This window comes from Phasianus colchicus, chromosome 1 (genome assembly GCF_987193195.1).
Source record: "Phasianus colchicus chromosome 1, bPhaCol1.hap1.1, whole genome shotgun sequence".
Lineage (NCBI taxonomy): Eukaryota > Metazoa > Chordata > Aves > Galliformes > Phasianidae > Phasianus > Phasianus colchicus.
The window spans coordinates 79,111,546-79,131,992 of record NC_143436.1 but is presented as its reverse complement, the minus strand read 5'-3'; the positions used below and the strand labels follow the sequence as shown (position 1 = coordinate 79,131,992).

General features: G+C 43.2%; 1 protein-coding gene, 1 long non-coding RNA gene and 1 other non-coding gene across 6 annotated transcripts in view; 1 reads left to right on the top strand and 2 right to left on the bottom strand.

The window, feature by feature from the left end:
* The window catches only part of LOC116239969 (uncharacterized), a 16,009-nt gene extending 11,270 nt beyond the window's left edge, over positions 1-4,739 (top strand). For 3 of the 4 annotated variants that reach the window (XR_016470362.1, XR_016470367.1, XR_016470360.1), the window contains 2 exons: positions 3,910-4,159; positions 4,263-4,739. This is a non-coding gene — a long non-coding RNA (uncharacterized LOC116239969). Of the gene's footprint in view, positions 1-3,460; positions 3,615-3,909; positions 4,160-4,262 lie in introns of those variants that run through there. The other variant, XR_016470361.1, reaches the window with a different exon arrangement.
* The window catches only part of NCAPD2 (non-SMC condensin I complex subunit D2), a 24,548-nt gene extending 4,101 nt beyond the window's left edge, over positions 1-20,447 (bottom strand). The window contains 26 exon segments of the mRNA XM_031610225.2: positions 2,553-2,647; positions 3,594-3,771; positions 3,991-4,146; positions 4,328-4,451; positions 4,746-4,857; positions 5,888-6,114; positions 6,362-6,523; positions 6,627-6,711; positions 8,070-8,202; positions 9,321-9,454; positions 9,614-9,698; positions 11,156-11,330; positions 13,321-13,542; positions 14,580-14,701; positions 14,933-15,110; positions 15,717-15,798; positions 16,319-16,453; positions 16,998-17,195; positions 17,750-17,897; positions 17,979-18,102; positions 18,186-18,313; positions 18,633-18,772; positions 19,225-19,406; positions 19,861-19,919; positions 20,025-20,100; positions 20,254-20,447. Coding sequence (XP_031466085.2) covers positions 2,553-2,647; positions 3,594-3,771; positions 3,991-4,146; positions 4,328-4,451; positions 4,746-4,857; positions 5,888-6,114; positions 6,362-6,523; positions 6,627-6,711; positions 8,070-8,202; positions 9,321-9,454; positions 9,614-9,698; positions 11,156-11,330; positions 13,321-13,542; positions 14,580-14,701; positions 14,933-15,110; positions 15,717-15,798; positions 16,319-16,453; positions 16,998-17,195; positions 17,750-17,897; positions 17,979-18,102; positions 18,186-18,313; positions 18,633-18,772; positions 19,225-19,406; positions 19,861-19,919; positions 20,025-20,100; positions 20,254-20,380 — 3,587 coding nt within the window. The 5' untranslated portion in view covers positions 20,381-20,447.
* On the bottom strand, positions 19,481-19,800 carry LOC116240016 (small nucleolar RNA U85). Its single transcript, XR_004169208.2, has one exon. It is a non-coding gene; the product is annotated as a small nucleolar RNA U85 (small nucleolar RNA).

The window sequence follows — 20,447 nt, the reverse complement described above, 5'->3', positions numbered from 1 at the left end:
CTCAACACTCCCCTCCCCACATTTGTTCCAACTTCAATTCATCTTTCCTTAATTTAAGCAACCCAAATTGTGACAGCATTCCAACCAAGGTCTAACCAGCACTGTCCTGTACTTCCTATACAGAAAGCAGAAATAAAGCATCTGTTAAAAATAGCAAGCGGAATGAATCTCTTGCTAACTTTAGCCATACCTTTACAGCAGGGGTTAAACCATTTCTAAATGCTCACTGTTATATTTTGTTCTACTAGTTTTTGGAACAGTTATTACTGCAATCCTCATTCTCAATTAATTAGTCCTATAACAGTGATACTTTCCTTGCTAATTATCAATCAGCAGACATTACCGGTCCTTTCTTTTCTACACCTCCACAATCTCCGTTTTGGCAAGTATCCTTGGATTATAAGCCACCCTTCCTCCCAGCTCATGCCTTTGAGTTTAACTAGATCCTCTCCATAATACAAGCACTTCATATAATACTATTACATGGAGAAATAGTTCAGTTTCAACTACTTCCTTCTTTCCTATCTGAAGAATTCAAAGCAGTATGCTAGTTGACGTAGGTCTGCCACAATTCTCTTCTGCATTAGATTTAGAATAATTTGACTTCTGCCTACTTCGTTAATACATTTTCTCTTGCTATGCACTTCTATTTCTTTCTGTGTACTGTGGAAGGCAGATAAATCAATCTGTGTGTGTCTTCATCACACGAACCCTGTCCATCCTCAATGCAAGTGCTAAACTTACTAATTTCTATGTCTGTGAGAACACCTCCAGTTTGACATTTATTAAAAACTGTACTGAGTATTCTAGAAGTACATCCCGTTCTTCTCATGTATGCCATCTACTTCATATATAATGGTGTTTGATGATTTGCTTCTACCTCTGCCACTAAATTCTTCTATGTATACTATCAGTAGTTACATGCTATATTTCCCATTATCTCCCATTGAAAACTGAAGCAAAATGTTTATGTACTTTTGGAGCCATAAATTAATCTTATCCTCACTGGTAGTCTTTTTCTGAGCTTTGCAATTCCTGCCTGTTCAAAATTCCATCCCTCTTCCTAAATGCAGTGGAATCTCACAGACAGAAAGACTCCAGTCAAAAACCACTGGAAGTTTTTTTCTGCAGCAACAGCAATACCCGTCCAGTTGGGGCAATCCCAGGTATTTATACAGACTGGGAGAAGAACTCCTTGAAAGCAGCCATGTGGAGAAGGACTTGGGGGTCCTGGGAGACGAGAAGCTGGACATGAGCCAGCAGTGTGCACTTGCAGCCCGGAAGGCCAACTGTGTTCTGGCTGCATTAAAAGAGGAATGGCCAGCAGGGAGAGGGAGCTGATCATCCCCCTCTACTTGGCTCTTGTGAGGCCCCATCTGCAGTACTGCATCCAGGCCTGGGGCCCCCAGTACAGGAAGGACTTGGAGCTCTTGGAGCGGGACCAGAGGAGGGGAACTGAGATGATCAGAGGGCTGGAGCACCTCTCCTGTGAGGAAAGGTTGAGGGAGCTGGGCTTGTTTAGCTTGGAGAAGAGAAGGCTCCAGGGAGACCTCATTGTGGCCTTCCAGTACTTGAAGGGAGTGCATGAAGAGAAGGGGGAATGGCTGTTTACAAGTGATAGGACAAGGGGTAATGGTTTTAAACTGAGACAGGGGAGGTTTAGGTTAGATATTAGGAGGAAGTTTTTCCACACAGAGGGTGGTGACACACTGGAACAGGTTGCCCAAGGAGGTTGTGGATGCCCCATCCCTGGAGGCATTCAAGGCCAGGCTGGATGTGGCTCTGGGCAACCTGGCCTGGTGGTTGGCAACCCTGCACAGAGCAGGGGGGTTGAAACTAGATGATCATTGTGGTCCTTTTCAACCCAGCCCATTCTATAATTTAATCCACATGGATCCGAACAACAGAACCAGTTCAGAAAAACTCTCATGTGGCCAAGTTTCATGTACGAACAGAAAAATTTGTAATGTACCACTAAAGATATTCGATAGGAGATAGGTTAAGTCTTACAAAGAAAATAGATAATGGAAACCAAAGATTCTTTATGCTGTCTATGAGCAACTGAAGCCATCAGCAAACGCCACGGAGAGTAAGGGTTTCTAGGAAAAAAGTAAAAGCAAAAAACCCACCCCAACAACCAACACCCAAATCTGTTGCTTTATCTATAGCTTTATTAAACATTAAAACTGCTTACAAAAACCCAGTAGGTCACCAAAATAACAAGGAAATTCTGTTCACTCCTCCTATAGTTGGCTGGGTTCCTATGTATAAACTGAAGTGTTTTTACATCTCTAGAGGAAAAGTGATTTTGAATGAGCTAGTGAAAACTCTCTATGGAACATTTCCTTCACCCTCAATGAGGTGGCTTTAGATTGGTTCCCCTTGGGATGACTTCCCTTTCAGATGCAGACTGTGAAAAAGTCAGATTGAGGAGAACGAGAAAAAAAGCATTATGTACGCCATGGTAGTTTATTCTGTAGATTTGGCACCCCTTAGCTCAATAGTCCTAGTCAGAAGAGACTTCATTAACCCTCATTTCAGATTTTACATACCTCATAATAGTGTGGAAGGATTCTTCATCTACGCCACAGTCAGGATCTGAGAGACGACTGATTATGTCTGGAAGCAGGTTATAGATGGCATTATCCTGCGTGGGACACAAGGTTCTACATGAGATACAAAAAAATGACAGCTGGAGCCAAGACAAATAACCTGTTCACTTAAAGTTACCTTTTTTTCCCAGCACAAAGCTACTAACAGAAAGCGAAAGCATCAGCTTCTTGAAACAAGCTGTACACAGCCAGCCAATCCTATCTGTAGCTACTTGACTAAAGCTAAGGAGCTAACAACAACTGCAACCCTCTTTGGCAGCCTTGGATGCAGTTTCCTTACACCCTTGTCACCTCCCAGCACAAAAACATTCTGGATGGAAGCATACAGAACAGTTCAGCTCAAGAAACTGTGAGAGACCCAACCCAAATTCCCTTTCCCAATGCTTATAGGCAGTTTAGTTACAGACAATGCAGAGATAGAAAACTAGTACAGTAGGGCTTACCTTTTAACAGAGCAAGACAAGAGGGTAAAGCTCCAGTATCACTGCCACCTCTTAGGCAGTAAATCTCAAACTCTGAAGGGCCTTCAGCAGCCTTCAAGATGAATAAACAGTGCATAGGGGGTAATACTGCTATGGCTCCTACCTGCCTAGACAGTAACTGCTTCAATTTAAGTATCTCAATGTCACGCAGCCAGGAATAACCTTGAAAGGTCTCAGATGATGCACTGTCTGAGCTTGAAGTCAGGGAACTCTTACAAGACTTGTTCCCAAGCCCATACTAGGTGTGCACAAGTAAGTAGGTAGACAAAGCACTGTTTTGGAGCCTGCCTTCTGATGTGAATGGATGAGCACAAATTTGACATCAAAACTTATTTTGCAAAATTTCCTTTTTCTACTCTTATTTAGGCAACACAGAGGAACAGCAGATAGATCCCCTACAACACACTTTCTCCAGGACTCCAAATTCTTGTGTCATCGACCTAACCCTTACCAGCCGCTTGCCATTCTTATGAACTAAGAATCCTGAGCATCCACTTGCCTTGTTGGAGAGTTCATTGAAAAAGTTTTGAGCCACTCCCACGATTGCTTCCTCTGGGTCTATAAGCAGAGCTGCCATCTCACTCACTTGACCTTTCACCTTTACCATGTCTTTGAGGATGAGGTGAGTCATTACCACTCCAGCCGTCTGCCTCACGCTTTGGCAGGGATCTCGCAACCTGGCAGAAGCAAATAGTTAATATAGAAAGCAGCTGAGCATCTCTAAGTTATCAATACCCACGACATCCTACTTACTCTACAAGCCAGTTCTGTTGTCTCCCTCCACTGATGCCTTAAAATTTGGTTTCCTCCAACAGGCTCACCTTCCAGAAGCCCGGTGCCACCCTCCCATCGAGCTCTTATCACCTGTCCTCTGCTAGCAATAAGCATGGCACTACCTGGCATACAGATGTGGTGTCCATGGCTCCACCTGATTGGGGAAACGGATGGCCAGATCTCCTGCTGCAATAATGAGGTTGGATCTCACAACAGGCAGAGGGGACTTCTCCATCATAGTGAAGAGCAGGCGCAAGTGGGAGTCACAAAATTCAGAGCTGGCAGGACAAGGTATCAAAAAGAAGGCCAAAATTAGTAACCAAAATCCAGTCTTTGATATTAGTGAGACAATAAGTGTATGCTCTTTTACCCATTTTTTTTTCCTCTTCCCCAGAAAGAAGTACAATAAATGTTGCAACTCAAGTGCCAGCGAAGCTGATAAGAGAACGTCAGTGTTACCTAATCATGCAGACTTTGCCAAGAGTCAGGGCTGCAGCAGCTCTAAGTGCCGGATCACTGTAGAGCCCAGGGTTGTTGCAGATCTTGAGCACCAGTGGAACAAAGGCAGAAAACAGGTGCTTCTCTAGATAGTGGGGATGAAAGCAGCAGATATACTAGTGCTGTTCAAGCAGCATTCCAAGAAAAATCATTGAATTTATAGCAGAACTCCTGCAGACTATATGAGCTGGATAACTCACTTTTGCTACCCTCAGAGAAGCAGAATAAAGAAAGAATCTATAATGAAACTGAAGAAAAATGAGAGTGTTTGTTTATGAAGGAAACAGCCTCCCTTCCTCTAGATGCATTACCCACCCCTCCCATTCTCTCACATGTGGCAGATGGAATCTGTGCTGCTCTTCAGTGGAGCCATACTTACCATCTAGAAGTTCTGTCTCACAAATACTGCGGATGAGCTCAGCCTCAGTGTCATCAGCAGATGCTCCAATGAGGCCCAGCTCCTCCTCCATAGTGGTATCGTTTCCTGTGCTCTGTGTAGAAAAAAATGGTTGTAAAAAGAGATGATGGGCAATGATAATCCTTTCCTTCACAAAGTACTTCTCTCTTAGGCGAGAAGTGCAATGCATATCCCCAGCAGCATGACAAGAGTCTGGAAGAATAGACTGACAGAGAATTCTGTAACTTGCTTTTCTGTAAGAATTAAATGAAGCTTGTGAAATGTAGTCCAGGATTTCCTAGTGCATGTGCCACAGTACACCAAAGAAAGTCTAAGTTACCGAAGCTACCAAACTGAGACAGAAATAAGATACCAGCATCAGTGCTCAAGTCAAACACAACTCGACATGCAAATCCCCAAAGCAAAGAAAATCAAAGCAGCCTTTGAATTTCTGGTCTGGAGCAAGACTATAGGAACCTTATCACAAAGGAAAAACAAAAACACAAGGGAAGAAAAGAGACAAAAGCATTGCACAGGGGATCAGATCTGCACCCAATTGCTACTTCTGGGAAAATCTCGTAATACCTTCCCCCTCTGTGGGAAATGACAGTGACTCTTAAGCAGAGCAGATGAGAAAATGTACAAAGTTCTCTGGACACAGCAATGTATCCATCTAATAAAGACTGAAAGTCTAGGGAGATGATTTTTTCTTCTATTCTTACCCAAAGAAGTCAATTTCACTGGAAGACACCCTGTAGTAGAACTGGGTGTGGATTAAACTTCTGGAAACTGTTTTTATAAAACTCAGTGCACAAATGGGTGCTCATTCTTCATCACTAACAGCAATTGCAAAAAGACTGCAATGTTAATAAAGGAGGTGATGAAAGGAAGAGGAAACTGAGCTGATGGTTAGAGAGGAAACTAACGAAGAAGATAAACCTAGTCAGGTTATTACCCTTTGCTTCTTCCCCCTGCCTGTCCTGTACCCAAGAATGGCTGGAGTTTCACTTAACAGGATCTCCCCGTCAGTCCTTGACAAATTCATGTCCACTAGAAGTTTGCTGTGGCAGTAGCTGGGACATCAGAAGAGAAAAAAACAAACAAACAAATCACCAAGTTCTCACCCGAGGTCTCTGCTTTATTGTGCTGCTGTCAGAACGCTCTTTATGTTTCTTGGTCTTCTCCTCCTCCCTGAGGATGCGGCGTCTGCGCAGCTCCGCACTCATAGACACTTCCAAATGCGCTACCTGCCGCAGTGCCACCTGTCCCACAAGGGACACCAGGTGCAGCAGCAGGAATGTAGGGAGACTGCTAGCACCATCAGAGACTCTGCTGGGAGAAGACCCTGACTCTAGTGGAGGAAAAATTATTGTAGTTCAGCGTTGATTTGAAACCTACACGTATCAGTTACTGCCCAACCTCAGTAACTGTATAACCCACCTCCATGCTCCACAGACCCCTTCACAGCACTTACATTCCTCCATGCCAGCATCTCTACTAGCCCCAACTCTTTTCCTCCCACAGTTATCTCAGACCACCCAATCATAGCACCGGAAACCACAGGTACAGATTTGCTTCACCAGCTTTTTTTCCCTCACCCTCTTTCTGCCCATCAGCCTCTTGCAGATTCTCCAGAGCTTTCTGGCTGCACACCTGCAGGATGTGAGCACATATCTTCTCTGGACATTCTGCTAGCTGGTAGATGAGCGTTACTGCTGCCTCCATGAAGGGGATCCAGTGACTGCTTGGCTGGGCAAAGCCTGATGAGAAAAAGAAACCATGTACCACATGGAACAGCTGCAACATAAATTGCCTCACAGCCCAGCTCCACCTCCTCCAAACATGCTGCTGACTTGAGCTCACCATTACTCACAGCCTCGCTCAGGCACACAAACAGCGCTTGTTCCTGTGGCAGTCGAAATGGGACATTGTTCTTCCCCCCTGCTGGCTGCAGAGAGAGATAAGTTACTCCCACCACACAAAAGAACACCTCCGTGCCCTACTGGCTCTTCACCTTGCTGTGTGCACAATCTAAACCAAAGGCCTTGTTATGGCCATAGCAGGGACATCCAGCACTGCTCTGCAACTCAACACATAGTGGGGACATTACTGTCACTTTTTAAGACATGATGGCAGCACTGGGCAGATTTGAAGCTTGTCCAAACCATGATGCCAAGTAGTTCCACTACTTTACCTTAAAAATTGAAAAAACCCTTAAAATCTTAAAATGACTCTAAATCTGATGTTATTTGCTCTATACTGCTCCCACTACATATAAGCTTGGTTTAAGACTACCAAGAATGACAATGCCTGGGGTACCCCAGCACATCTGTGAGTTCCTGATTGAGATATACTTGATTAAGACAAGTTACTGCTTGAGATTCATCAGCTTTCAGTAGCTGGAAGTAAAATTTCTCAGTTTACTATAATTTTACTCTCCGTTATGAACTTTTTGTTTGGGGCAGGAGCAGAAGAGCTTCCACAATTATTCAAATATCAGTCCCTTCTCATATAGGTAACTACAGTATTAAATCAACATAAAATTTAAATACTCTGAAGATAGCCGTAATTCAGAGTGCCGTAACGTACATTAATTCATGGAGGTCCTGCAGTTATGTCCCCAGTGAAAGGGGCAAAACCAGACTGACTGTGATGTGTGAAAAAGGGCAGCTTTCATGCTGCAACTCCTAAATTAAAATACCCTAAATGCTTGAGCTAAAAACAAAGCCAAAAAAAAAAAAAAGAAGAAACAGAGTTTTTCCCTAAGTGCATTAAAAACTATAAATTGCTCTTTAACAAAGAAACCATCTGATAGGCCACCAGTTATAACATGAATGAATTTGAAAACCTGTCATGTTTTATATTCAGCCATACAGTCAACAACTCCCAAATATCAATTAACAGAGAGGGCAAAGGAATCACAACACCAGAAAATATCAGTAGAGGAAAGTGCTTCATGGTTGAGGAGACATAAATCAGCTTAGAATGGGGAGTATGAGCAAGAGAATTGGAAGGAAAACAGATTTTCTTGTGCACTGAACTCTTTTCTAATTTGAATTCAGCAGTTGCCTAATGAAAATATTCTTATTGCATGTTCACTGATGTGTGATAAGCTTTCCAGACAGTGCTGCTGGATGGTCTCAACCTACCTCATTTTGAAAAAACAAAAAATCCCATACAAACAAAAACAAAACAAAAAAGACCTATACAATACAAATTCTCTTTTCTCAACGTAAACTCCGTTCCCTGCTTCTCTTTTACCAGGTAACTATTTCTGTGACTACAAAGACAAAGTGAGAGCTTTACCTTAGAATTACTGGCAAGTTTGGAGATTGCATTGCATACTTCTTCTGCCAAGCGATAGTCTTCACACACCCTCTCAGCCAGCCCTACAGTCACCAAAACATCCAGGTTGCTGCCTATGATCTCCGGCTTCCCTCTATGGAGTGGAAGGGATAGGGGTATTACAGGAAGTGCTGATGAAACTTTACAGTAAATATCTATAACCAACAGGAAAGAGTCCAGCAGTTCAGGACTGGTAGAGGGCAGCACTTTCTACACTGATGGGGCAGGGTGAAGGAAGCTGTGGTTAGCAAAAAAATCCCCTACCAACCAATCAACACACCTTCAATCCCACCTCCCTCTCATCCTGCAATACTAGACCTGGTCTGAGGAACATACACTTAATTGGCTGGAGAGGGTAAGAAGAGCATCTAGCATGTTTAAAAATGGAATAAGAAACATAATTGGCATCTCTGCAACAAAAGCAAAATCACTCCTTTCAGCAAATTTCTGGAGAAGGAATTAATCTTGTTATTTTACACACATACCCATGGACTTGACACAGGATGCCTTACAAATCTACAGTTTTGTGAATATCCCATGATTTTAGGAATTTTGAATTTATGCTTACACTATACTGCAAGCACATGGGATGGAGTGGTAGAAATATCATGGAAGGAATAACTAATACACAAATTGTGGAATTGCCAATGGCTCCAGAAATGGCTCTTACTATAGCACCAAGATCTTTCAGACCATCGTCATCCAGGCCTATTTTTAACTGATGAAGGAGTGAAATAGGAAGAACAAGAAATTAGCAGAATAAGCTTAACACACAAGGGTTACTAGGTAGGGAAATGAAGGAAATTAAGTTATAAATTATTTAAGCTAAACAAATTACAGTGTAATTATAATCTCTTTGTCCACAGAATGGGAAGCAGATTAATTTCCCTCCATGCTAAGGCTCTAGGCACCTCTATTCAGCAGCTTCTCACAGTTCTTATCAAAACACAAAGTGCTGAACTGTAGCATGGTAAAGCCTGAAGTGGATGTTTAGAACACAAGAAAGGTACTGTGATCACACTTATTCAAAGACTGTTGTTCAAACACAACAAAACTGCGTTTAAGTCCAAGCTTCATCACTCCATGGTCTGGTTACTATTCGTGAGGCTACAGAACCAAGAGTCAGCTGATCCTGCACCCACAGTTGTTCACTAAAGAGTAATTCCCTCTGCATCCTCCCACTCAGAGAATCACATTGGGCCCTGGGCTTACCGTGCCATCATCCCCAGCAGCATCACAGCTGCACGGCGTTCCAATGGTGAGCACTGGCTTTTTTCTGTGAACCGTTCCCAAAGCAGCTGGATCACAGCAGGTTTTATTTCATCTTTCTGCACAAACTCTGAGATCTGGAAAACAAATGCAATAAAACAAGCAGGGAAAGCCAGAGGAGGGTGGACTTCAGGTTAGTAAAGACATTACATGCATTGACTGCTGTTTTCATATAACATATAACAAAGATCTGTAACAACACATACAATCCAAACTCAGACAAAACAAATACTCACTATTTCTTCTAAGCATTGTATTGTTCCTAACGATGCATCCACCATGATGAGAGAGAGAGAACACACCAGGTTCTGGGCCCTGGCCCTTCGAAAGGTTAAATTAAAAAAAAAAAAGAAAAAAAGAAGGATAAAAAGGAACTGTTGTGATTACTTGTCCTCAGCTCTCTGAATAGGCAACTATTAGATAACAGATCTGTTCTTCGAGGACAAGAAAACTTCCCCCCTCTACCACCTAGAGTTCTCAGAGTCACCCAACTCAAGTTTCAGTGCATACAACATGAGCTCAAAAAAGTCGATTGCAGCTACTGATGCTCTGCACAAATGCCTGGCAACAGGCTCACACCAGCCCTTCCTAGTTCCCTCTCAAACACAAGTCACAATATAAGCACAAGTCTATTCACTAGAGCATAAGAAACAAACATAAACAAATAGGGCTAGAGTTCAAACTGCAGAACAGCCATATCCAGACAATACTATCAAGCAGCAGGAAGAAGCAAGGGTGCTATCTGTTGCCTTAAAAGTATAACCAAAGGTGCACATGGACAAGAGTTGGAAAAAGAAGCAAGTGACATGCTACAGAAAAGATACAGCTCCTCTTTGCTAAGGAACAAGCAAGCAAGCAAGAGCACCTCAACATCCCGTTCTAAATCCTCATTAAGAGTCAGCAAATAAAGATCCCATCACCATCCTTTCATTCTCTATGTGTAGAGTTTTGTTATAGAAAAATTTAAGATTATTCTGAATGAAATACCAACTGAAGTGCGTGTGAAAGCACTCAAATCATAATTTAAAAACACCTGGTGTAGCGTCAGGGATAAAGAAACAGGATATAGTGAAAAAAACAAGGACAGAAGAGACAGCAAGAAAACCAGTAAACGCTGAGGAATGTGTTGTTTGGATGAGGAACAAAACTCCTACAACTCAGATAAGACCACAGCATGCACAACTTGGCAGCACAAACTGAGGTTTGGTATCAGAAAGATAGCTGTAAGTCTAGACTACATTGTAAGCCATTCCTCTTATTCTCAATCCTGTGAAAAGAGAGACTATAACCATAAAAAACCCAAAATAAAGGAACATATATTGGACTAAAACCTTGCCCAAAGGAGGGTGGAGCATTTCACTTCCAAGACATGGGATCAGTCCCTAACAGCTGGCTTCCTAACGGGTTGAAATACTTGTCAAAAAAAAATCAGTTAATTGATGCCATCAAGAACCCAACTGATGCGACAAATATTCAGTAGCTGACTCTCCTTGACCCCACCACGCTGACCCTCCTCAGACCATTTGAGCAGATTCCTCTTGGTGGAGTGCTTTATGTGAGAATGAAATTTATGAGAAAGTTCAGCACGAGTGCCTGATACCATTTTCATTTAAAATAATTCACAGCATTGCCTTCTGTGAGTTCTCATATGAAGTTCTGCTGCATTAATTTTTTGTAGACATGAATGCATACAAGACATATAGGAGATGTTTCTTTCGGGAGTTGTTGGAACAGAAAGAAAAAAAAAAAAAAGAACTTCTGTTTAGGACAATCCATACCTCTCTGAATCCCCGCTGGGGCTCAGATAGAGTTGCCTGTAGGCGTTCAGCACAGCCTCCTTGATACCAGACTCTTTTGACCACACGAGAGGAAGCATCCTGCGGACTCCAAGCAGTGCCTGGGGCACACCAAACTGCGACACTGTCACAAAGAACTCAATCGCTTCTTGAACAACTGCAGAGGAAAGAACAGCTGCATTAGTGCAGTTCCTTCCTTCTCATTATTAAAGAGGCGATTAAGACAAATTCATTGGCATACTGCTCTCACAGCTAGCCCCAGAAGTACCCAAGATCACTGCTACTGTCTGCAAATGGCTTAAGTCAGAATAGGGTCACTACTACAAATAGATGTCCTGGAGGAAATGGGGTAAGTTAGCAATATTAGAGCTAAATGTGATATCATAGACTTAGGAGAAGAGCACAGAGGCCATTACTGAGAAAGAAAAAAAAGAAAAAAATCTATTCTAAGAAACAGCAGCTTTGGGAAAAAAAGAATCCTGTGGTCACAGCAAATGTAAAGAAGCTGTCCCAACACAATGCTGTAACCAAGCTAGTTGTTGTATTAAAGGTGTACTGTGTGTTTGCTGCATATAAGAAGTAATGGATTTGATTTTAATTTGGCTACTCCCAAAAACATATTCCCCAGTCTTCTGTTCTTAAGGGGAGAAAAAAAGAGAAAAAAAAAGCCCATTAATTTGGAGCATATTCACAATAAAGACATAGCAACGATTAGAGAGTCTGGTCAACAGTTTATCAATAGAGTTTGATCTTTGTGTAAGTGCTCCTACCAGACATGAAAGTATTTGGATCTAGACAACTGGTATGCTTCTGCTGCCCCAGTCACACCAGCAGGCACACTTGCACAGAAATATAAACTTGCATCTTTAAATCTTAAACCTTTTATTAAAAAAATAAAACCCAAGTGCATATATCCCTTAGTCTTACTCAACACAACAGCAGAATACTCTCTCCAAATGGAGACAAGGTCTCACAATATGCTTCAGTTGTCTGGATGTCTAACTCACCTTCCTCAAGCAACAGAACAGGACAGAAGCCAGTAAGATCTGTGCAACCATAAAAGACCCCACAAATCAACCAAAATCACAGAATCACAGAATTGTAGGGGTTGGAAGGGACCTCCAGAGATCATCGAGTCCAACCCCCCTGCCAAAGCAGGATCCCTACACCAGGTGGATCCCTACACCAGGTAAATAAAATGCCTGGTGAGGGGCATGCATTTAGCCTTAAACCACAAATGACCTACAGAGATGCTGATTCAAGAGTTCATTCTTGTGTGTAATCACTTAACAGCATCCAAACCTTGCTATGGAAACCTGCTTTCTCAGTATGGGTAAAACATGAGTAGTTAGTACAGACAAAGCCATCATAGGTGAAGCCCCAGAAACATCTGCACAATGCTGTGGTGTACAGACCTACCTGCACCCCAGAACTACATGAGTGGTTAGCAAGTGGAAGGAGGGTGTGAAAGGAGGGAGTTGTACCCAGTCTCTAAGTCAGGGACGCTGATTCACAACAAGCACATTAATATTAAATATTAGTAGCTGAAGTAACCTAAAGAACTGCTCATCACTTCACATTTTTGTAGTGAAGATATTGACTGAAGAGGACCAGGCAGTAGGAGCTGCTGAAAAGTAATACGTTTAGCTACGGAATAAAGTTTAAGGAAAGGTGAAGTTAATTAGACATGCTGCTCAGTTCCTCTTTTTATCCCATTGTAACACCTGAAGTTGCATCAAGGTACCAAGAAACAGAATGCTTCCTTGGACACACTTACTTTGAAAGAACTGCAGTTGAGATTCCCTCCCATAAGAGAGGAGAACCTACATAAATGTAGTCATCTTGGTCACTTTTTTTTTTTTTTTTTTTGCTTGTTTTGTTTTTTTCCTAATGTTGATATTTAAAATTTTGGCTCCTCCACATGTCTAAAAAGCCCACTCATGCCTTAATGCAAATCTCTCACAATCTCCATGTAGATGGTGCTTGCTGTTCCAGTATTCCAGTGCCTGCAACATCTGCTCAGTGAACAGCAGCTTTTCCAACCCTTCTCCTAGAGCTCCACCACTCAATATCTCCTCTCCAGCAAAAAGGGACAAACCTGGAAACTACAAACAGAGGAAAAAAGGCCCTGTGGCTATTTCACACACCTGAAACAGAGTTTTCATACATCAACTTGCTGATCAGGCTCAGGGCTTCAGTGATTTTCACTGAGAAGTTGTAGGCATCTTGTAGATACTGCACCAACATCTCTTGTTTGACCAGCTCCATTTGAGGCTGCTCCTGAGGCTGCTCTTCCAGCACAGCTTCTTCAATTGTAGGACTGCCATTGTCACATGGAGAATCCCCACTATTCTCACCTGGGCAGAAACCTGCACAGCATGAACACTTGTTTGTTAGCAATACTGAAGGTATAAGACAAACAGGCACAGTTCAGGGCATTTTAATTCTTCTCATTCGACCCCTTATTGACACTAAAAATCAGGAGACTTCCATTAAAACAAACAAACAAAAAAAAACAAAAAAACAACTCAACCAAAAAAAAATAGACACACTGTAATCAGACTTATCTACAGAGACATCTCAGCATATGATAGCACAAACTCCAGCACTACAACACAGCACATCACGGAAGTATCAACTAAGACAGGTGGAAAAAGGCATGGTCCAGTTTAACTAAACACCATAAAAACACTGAAGAGGTTAACCTGATCTTGACACCTCCCCAAAGATGGATGAGGACCTAAAAGAGAATCAGGACAAAGTACAGAGAAGGCAAAAACTGTTACCCTGTACCAGTTTGTACATGTACGGGGAGCTGACAAAGTTGAGATTATTTAGGTAGTAGCTTTAAAAAAACAAAACAAAAAAAAACCAACAGAAATTAGCTCAGGGGAATAAGCTAGGAGACCTTATTCTGAAACAAATACAAAAGATAAAGTACACACAGTCGAAAAATACAGCACGAAGTGTGAACCTAAAGGAGCAAGACTTTGCTTGAATCTGATACTTGGTGAAGACCTTTAAGAGTGAGCATTATGTGCCACCACCTGTTCAGAAAGCAGAACTCCACACAAATCCAGACAGGACAGAAGCGCACAAGTAACACTGGCTTCACTCCCTTGGGCAGTTATGATACAAGTTAAAGTATTAGAAGTGCACTTATAGTGGGAGTATGAATTTGTTCTCACCAGAACTGAAATACTGGGATTAGTGTGATCCAGACAAGAGACCAGGCCACTACATGCGGAAATGATCCACAGATGCTGCAACTCTGAGTACATGCATACTGAGATGTATACTGAGGCCCACAGTTTGAAAGAAAAGACGCAGCTTTCTGGACAGTTTTGGTCTAAATCTAGCAACAGTTTAAATGCAGGGAAGAGACAGACCAATCTGCTGTAGTTACCTGTGTAAAGTCTCTTCAGAATGCCCAGGATTGTTGTCTCCTCATTTTCCTCCTTGGAGCTAGTGAAGGGTTCTTGCCCATGGAACCGGCACAGCGCTTTCTGCGTGAGGCGAACTGCACTCCTGGTCAGTGACAGAACCCAACAGAACACCAGCAACCCATTAGTGCAGAATATAAGGGAAACCATCCAACTTTGCCCAGAACTCCCAGGAAAGCCAAGTGTTCCTGCCAGCACATTGTACCAGGTACCCATGTCAATGCCTTCCCATAGAGTAGTTACTGAAAGTCATGCATTTACTCTGAAGCTCAAACCTTCCTTGAATAGAGAACGAGAGATTTCAGAGCCTTCTTACTTGTAATTCAGCTTCCTCAGCATCCCAGTGATTTGCACTGATGTACCCTCTGCTGTTTCTTCAACTTCCAGCATCTCCTCATCTTCCTCTTCCTGCAGTGGTTGAAGTATCTGCCTTGCAGCAGTCCTAACTTCTGGTAGCATTGCTTCCCACTCTTCTTCTGGGGTGATTGTTGGAGCTACAAAGAAATGACAGACAGAATGAGGAATGGAGAAGATTCAAATGATAGCTTAAATGGGAAAAGAAACTCATCTGGAAGTTAGGAATCCTAGGCTTTTTTCCTCAGGCAGTCACTATCCCCATTGTTGATTCCATCTAATCTAGAATATGAGTAGGTAAGAACTCTCGGAATTAAAAAAAAAAAAAAAAAAAAAGACAGAGAACCATCATTTGCTATTTATTGGTCTCTAGATAGCAGAAAGTTCAAGGCTAATCAAGTTGAAATTCATATCTGACCAAACTCCTGGCAGAAGCTGTCCTTGAATGGCTGACAATGGAAGCCTGAGAGGATGCTCGTACTTATGTTCAGTTCTTGCCCTGAGAATAACACTGTTGACCTAAGTATGGACATTCATATGGTCCTTTTACTACATCATGGTATGAAGACTTTTGTGAGTTTATTCCCCAGTTATCTGACCTTACTGCCTCACATGAGTAAGATCTGAGATAAAAGCCACCAAAACTTGGGAGAAAGTGTAAGATGAGGAAAAATAAGCCCAGAGTGAAATTCCTGCTGGACAGAGTACAAGTTACACCCTGAGAATGGAAAAGAGAAAGAAATTACCTGCTTCTCTGCAACGATCCCTCATTTCTTGCAGCTTCTGCACTTCTTTCTTGAGCGGCTCAGCCAAGTCACTACAGCTCAACTGAAAATGCCAAGAAGAAAAGAAGTAGTATGTTCCTTATTCAGTTTTTCTAGAATTCTCCTTTCTCTATTACCTTAGTGTTATCAATCATCTCAGAAAACTCTGATTTTGGAAACTGAAGTAGCAAACTGTGGCCACTGTCCTAGATGCTGTAAAATGCCAGGCTGAGGCTCAGAAACTCAAGAGGAGGTACAGGTGAACATAAAGACTGCAGCTCTGCATAGAATGTTCTAAAGCCTAATTCTGATATAAGAAATCCCACAGTGAATTCATATAAAACTGCTGAAGGTTTTTCCACTATCAAGACCAGAACTATCTTGACCCCGCACACCTACCAATTACAGTGAGTGAAGACCCAGAGAACGTGAGATCCGAACAAGAGAAAATTCCCATTTGAAGTCAAAACTTGCGTCTCATTGAAAGGCCAACATGGAAAGACCACTGCCTTGCCCACACCATACTGCATATACTCAGCCTGCAAACACACTTCTAGCATATCCACCATGTTAATTGGAATTACCTTGCAAGAATAGGGATTATTGGACAAAAATGCAGCCAGGAGCTGGATGGCATTTTTAACTACCACCACAGATTTGTCTTTGAGACGCCCGACAGCCAGGGATACGACAGACAGGAACTGAGTCAAAGGCAGGACCTAGTACACAATGAAAGCATAAACAAAGTTATTAGGAAGCTCTAGAAATTCCTGACAATTTGTTTTCCTGCAGACAAATTAATATACACACATGCTCTTCTACTTGTGGCTTGCATATGAGAAGGCACAGATTATAAATTCCTAGAAAAATCTAAGTCAGCAGCGACCTCCATACATATTCTAGTCAAGATCTGTTGAAAGTGAGGACTTACAAGAAGTTACCAAGGAGACTATTGAGAAGAGTCTTAATATTTCTGAGGAGATGTTTTCCCATAGTAACGTCCAGAAAGAGCTTGCGCAATGAGCTCTTCCTTCTAATCAGTACTGGTAAGATTGAAAATCATGCAATTTCTGTTCCCTGGTTGCATTAATCTTAGGATCTTTCGTCTCTCAGGAGAAAAGAATGATAGATACTTTAACACTCAAAGACAATGCCTTTCTCAGTTCCATTTCAGTCTCTGCAAACAAAGATCAGTGACAGAAATTCCCTTAGAAAACAGGTGAGGGGGAGACGAAGGGAGAGCCGTTTTCCCAACACATTTACCTTGCCTTGAACAATTCGAGTGAAAAGTTGCAGCACCCGACTACGCACAAATCCATTGACATCACAAATGTGGGCTTGCAGCGTATTTAGGAAATGGTCCCGAGTACCACGAGCAGCTTCTTCCAGCTGGTCTCCATTCAGCACCTGTAGCAGCACTTCTGCCATAGCTGACAAAATGGCATTTCGCATCATATAATTCTGCAAAAAGATGAGTTGGTGAACCAGGAACAGAGAATAAAACACAACTTGGTATTCCAAGGGGGAAGGACAGGCCAGAATCTGGGCCTTCTAACTCTCAAGCTCAAGCCTTAACTGAATTTCTCTATTCCAGAGTTTGTATCAACCTTGGCTGAACATGGCTGTGCCTGCAAGATTGAGCAATCCAGCCCTCTGATCCAGCTAGGTCCGATATAAAAGCAAGGACTAATATCAAAACACAAGGTTTTTAAGGGCACTTTACTAAAAAGTAACATGATGAAAACCATTGAAGTAACTTGGTACTGAAGAATAAAGGACAGCAGACTGATCCAACAGCAGTCAGATCCCTCTGGTTCTCTGATGCCTGGAAGCAACAGCTAGAAAGTAGGTGTCATGTTTCTCTGCATGTTTTAGGGTAGGGCATGATGTGTACCACATAGCAGGTTCTGGCTACTTGATCTCTGTGAAAGACGTTCTGTTCTCAAAAAGAAAAACCAGATAGCAGTACTTCTACTGTTTGTCTTTTCTGGACAGGTAATATTTTGCAAACATACCTCACCATCCAAGTGACGCAGTAGAACACTCATATTGGATAGCACCAGTGCAGGAATTTGTTCAGCCAGTTCAGTTATGAAGACAGCATAACCCTTGATTCCTGAAGTATCACGAGCCAGCTCTTGTGGACATTTCTGTCCAATTTCTCTGCACAGAAAAATAAAATAAGGAAAAGGGCTTCTCAGGTTTGTAGGGGTAGAAGAATACATATTGGGGTATTTTTCTCACCTCAGCAGTTCACCTACTATGCTTTTCAGTCCATATTCTTTAGCCCAGAGAGTCACAGCCTGAACAAACACTGGGGCTACATGTTCAAAGTGTTGCAGCATCTGTGCGATCTTCAGAGTAGCACCTTTTGACAAGAGAAGGAAGAAAAAGAGCTTAAGGAAACTACCTAGGAACAGCTTCCAGAAAAAGAGAAAAGCATGGACTCACTGAACATGTGATCATAGTGAGTCAAAGCTGTAGCAAGCAGATGCGTTGCTGCTTCTCGTGTGGCCCGATACCTCTGAAGACCAATATTTGAATTCTCCAGTATACGATAACAGCATCCTGTCAGTAAGCTAAAACCATAGAGAAGAGACAGACAACTTCACTACTGCAGTTTGCACTGATACTATTCTAGCAAACTGCAGTAAATATGCACTAGGTACATCTTTCTCTTGAACCAGGTAGATTATCCAGTATCCTTAAGAAATTGTGCAAAAAACATCTGAATTTTACATGAGAAAAAGAAGTGGTTCTTCAACAGCTCACTTCAGCTTACTCAGCATCCAACAATATGTACCCTACAGAGGGCTGTAATACCATCTCACTTGCAGATTTACAATTTAACTCCTTCTTCCCAGCCTACACTGACACTATTTCTAAGGGCTGTCTTACCTGACAAACTCTTCTTCCACCACCAAACCACTCCAAAGTTGACGGAGATCCAGCTGCAGCAACTGTGTGAGCAGCTGTAAAAGCGGTTCCCTCTCATCTTCCCATGAGAATCCAGAGACCTTGGTGCGGCTCTTCTTGTTCTGAAAAGAAAGTTATGCAATGCAGTTCATCCATATCCTGAACACAGGGAAGAAAAAAAAAAAACACACACCATCACCATCCCATTTCACTTGAAATGAAAATGGCTGTTAAACTCTAAAGCATCGAGAGGGATACCATTAGATGGGATACCAGAGAAATTTATATGCCCACATCAAATGACCACTGTTATTTGAGCACAAAATGGAACTCGAGAAAATACCGACAGCCAGGTAGCCACTTAAGGACCAAAACGGGCATTTTAATCTCTACTGATAGTTAGACACACATCTGGATGTCTTTCAGAAAGGATTTCACAGAACACCACATTAGGCACTGCTTTTCCCAGCATCATTCTTAAGCAAACCGAACTATACTCTTTGACACAGAGTTCAGCAAATTTACAGACTTTCTACATTTCTCATCTCATTTTCTCCCCAGTTCTCTCACCTACCTTTCCAGCAGGATCCACCTCCGCCAAACCACTCTTGAAGGCTTCCATTTCAAAGGCTTCCAACAGGCCAGACAGCAAATAGCAGTTCATCTTAAGAGCATTGAGGTGAGCATCTCGGTCTGTATGGCTCAGCCCAGAATCACTCAAGATGGTAGAAAGCTCATTGGAATGACGGGTCACCACTGGAGAAAGATAGAAAAAGATGAACGTTCTTGGCCAGATTCCTCAGCCATCCTCTCCATTGGAGTCTTAGAGCAGTCATCAGATTACCAAAGATGTGTGCTCATATCTCACCAGATGTAACATGGGCTGCCTCCTACAACCAAAACCTCAGAGGCACTTTCCCATCCTGTTCCCCAGTCACCAGTCAGTTCTAGAAGCACTTGCTCAGAGCTGACACATCCCAAGGATTTGTTTCCTAGGGACACAGGCAAGGGGCTTTTCTGTCGGCCTGCCCTTACAGCGAACACGCACAGCTCTGCATTGTCCACCAAGATTACAGACCCGTATACTGGAATGGGCTGAAGGAGCAACCCTGCTGGGTGAGTCACATTAGCCTTTATATCATCATCAAACTGCTGCCTCGGAGCAACCTCCCTGTGACTCCAGTTTTGCCTGGAGATAGCAAACACCCACCTTGCATCATCAGCTCCAGGGCATCTTCCTTGGCAGCGGTACCCAGGGCTCGGAAGTGGCTGCGGGGCAAGCACAGCTTATCGTAGCAGCAAGCAAACGCCACAGAAAAGAGGCGGTAGCTCCCGGCCCCCTCCAGCCTCCAGGTCCCTCCGTTCCCTACTTACCGCAGCAGGCTGTAAACGCTGTCGAAATGCTGCAGCACAGCCAACGCACCCCGGCCCCGGAACGCAGCCCGGAAGGCTACGGAGAGACGAGGAGAGCGTGAGCGAGGGGCGGTGCGGGGCCAGCTGCAACCGCCGGCGAGGCCGGGTGTGACGGCGCCCGCTTTGCCCGGGCTTAGGCCGGCCGGGCCTCGTAGGGCCTAGCCCAGTAGGGGAAGGGCTCGGGCCTTACCTGCGATGGCGGGCGGCAGCTCGCGGACTGACAGTACCTCCTGCACGACATAGTGACGCGAGCTGTCGCCCCGCAGCAGATCGTCAGCGGCGAGAGGCAACTGGAACTCGCACGACGCCGCGGCCATAACCCCACACGGCGCCGCCGCCACAGGCGCTCGAAACAGCGCGCGCGGATCACTCTCGCCCCACCCG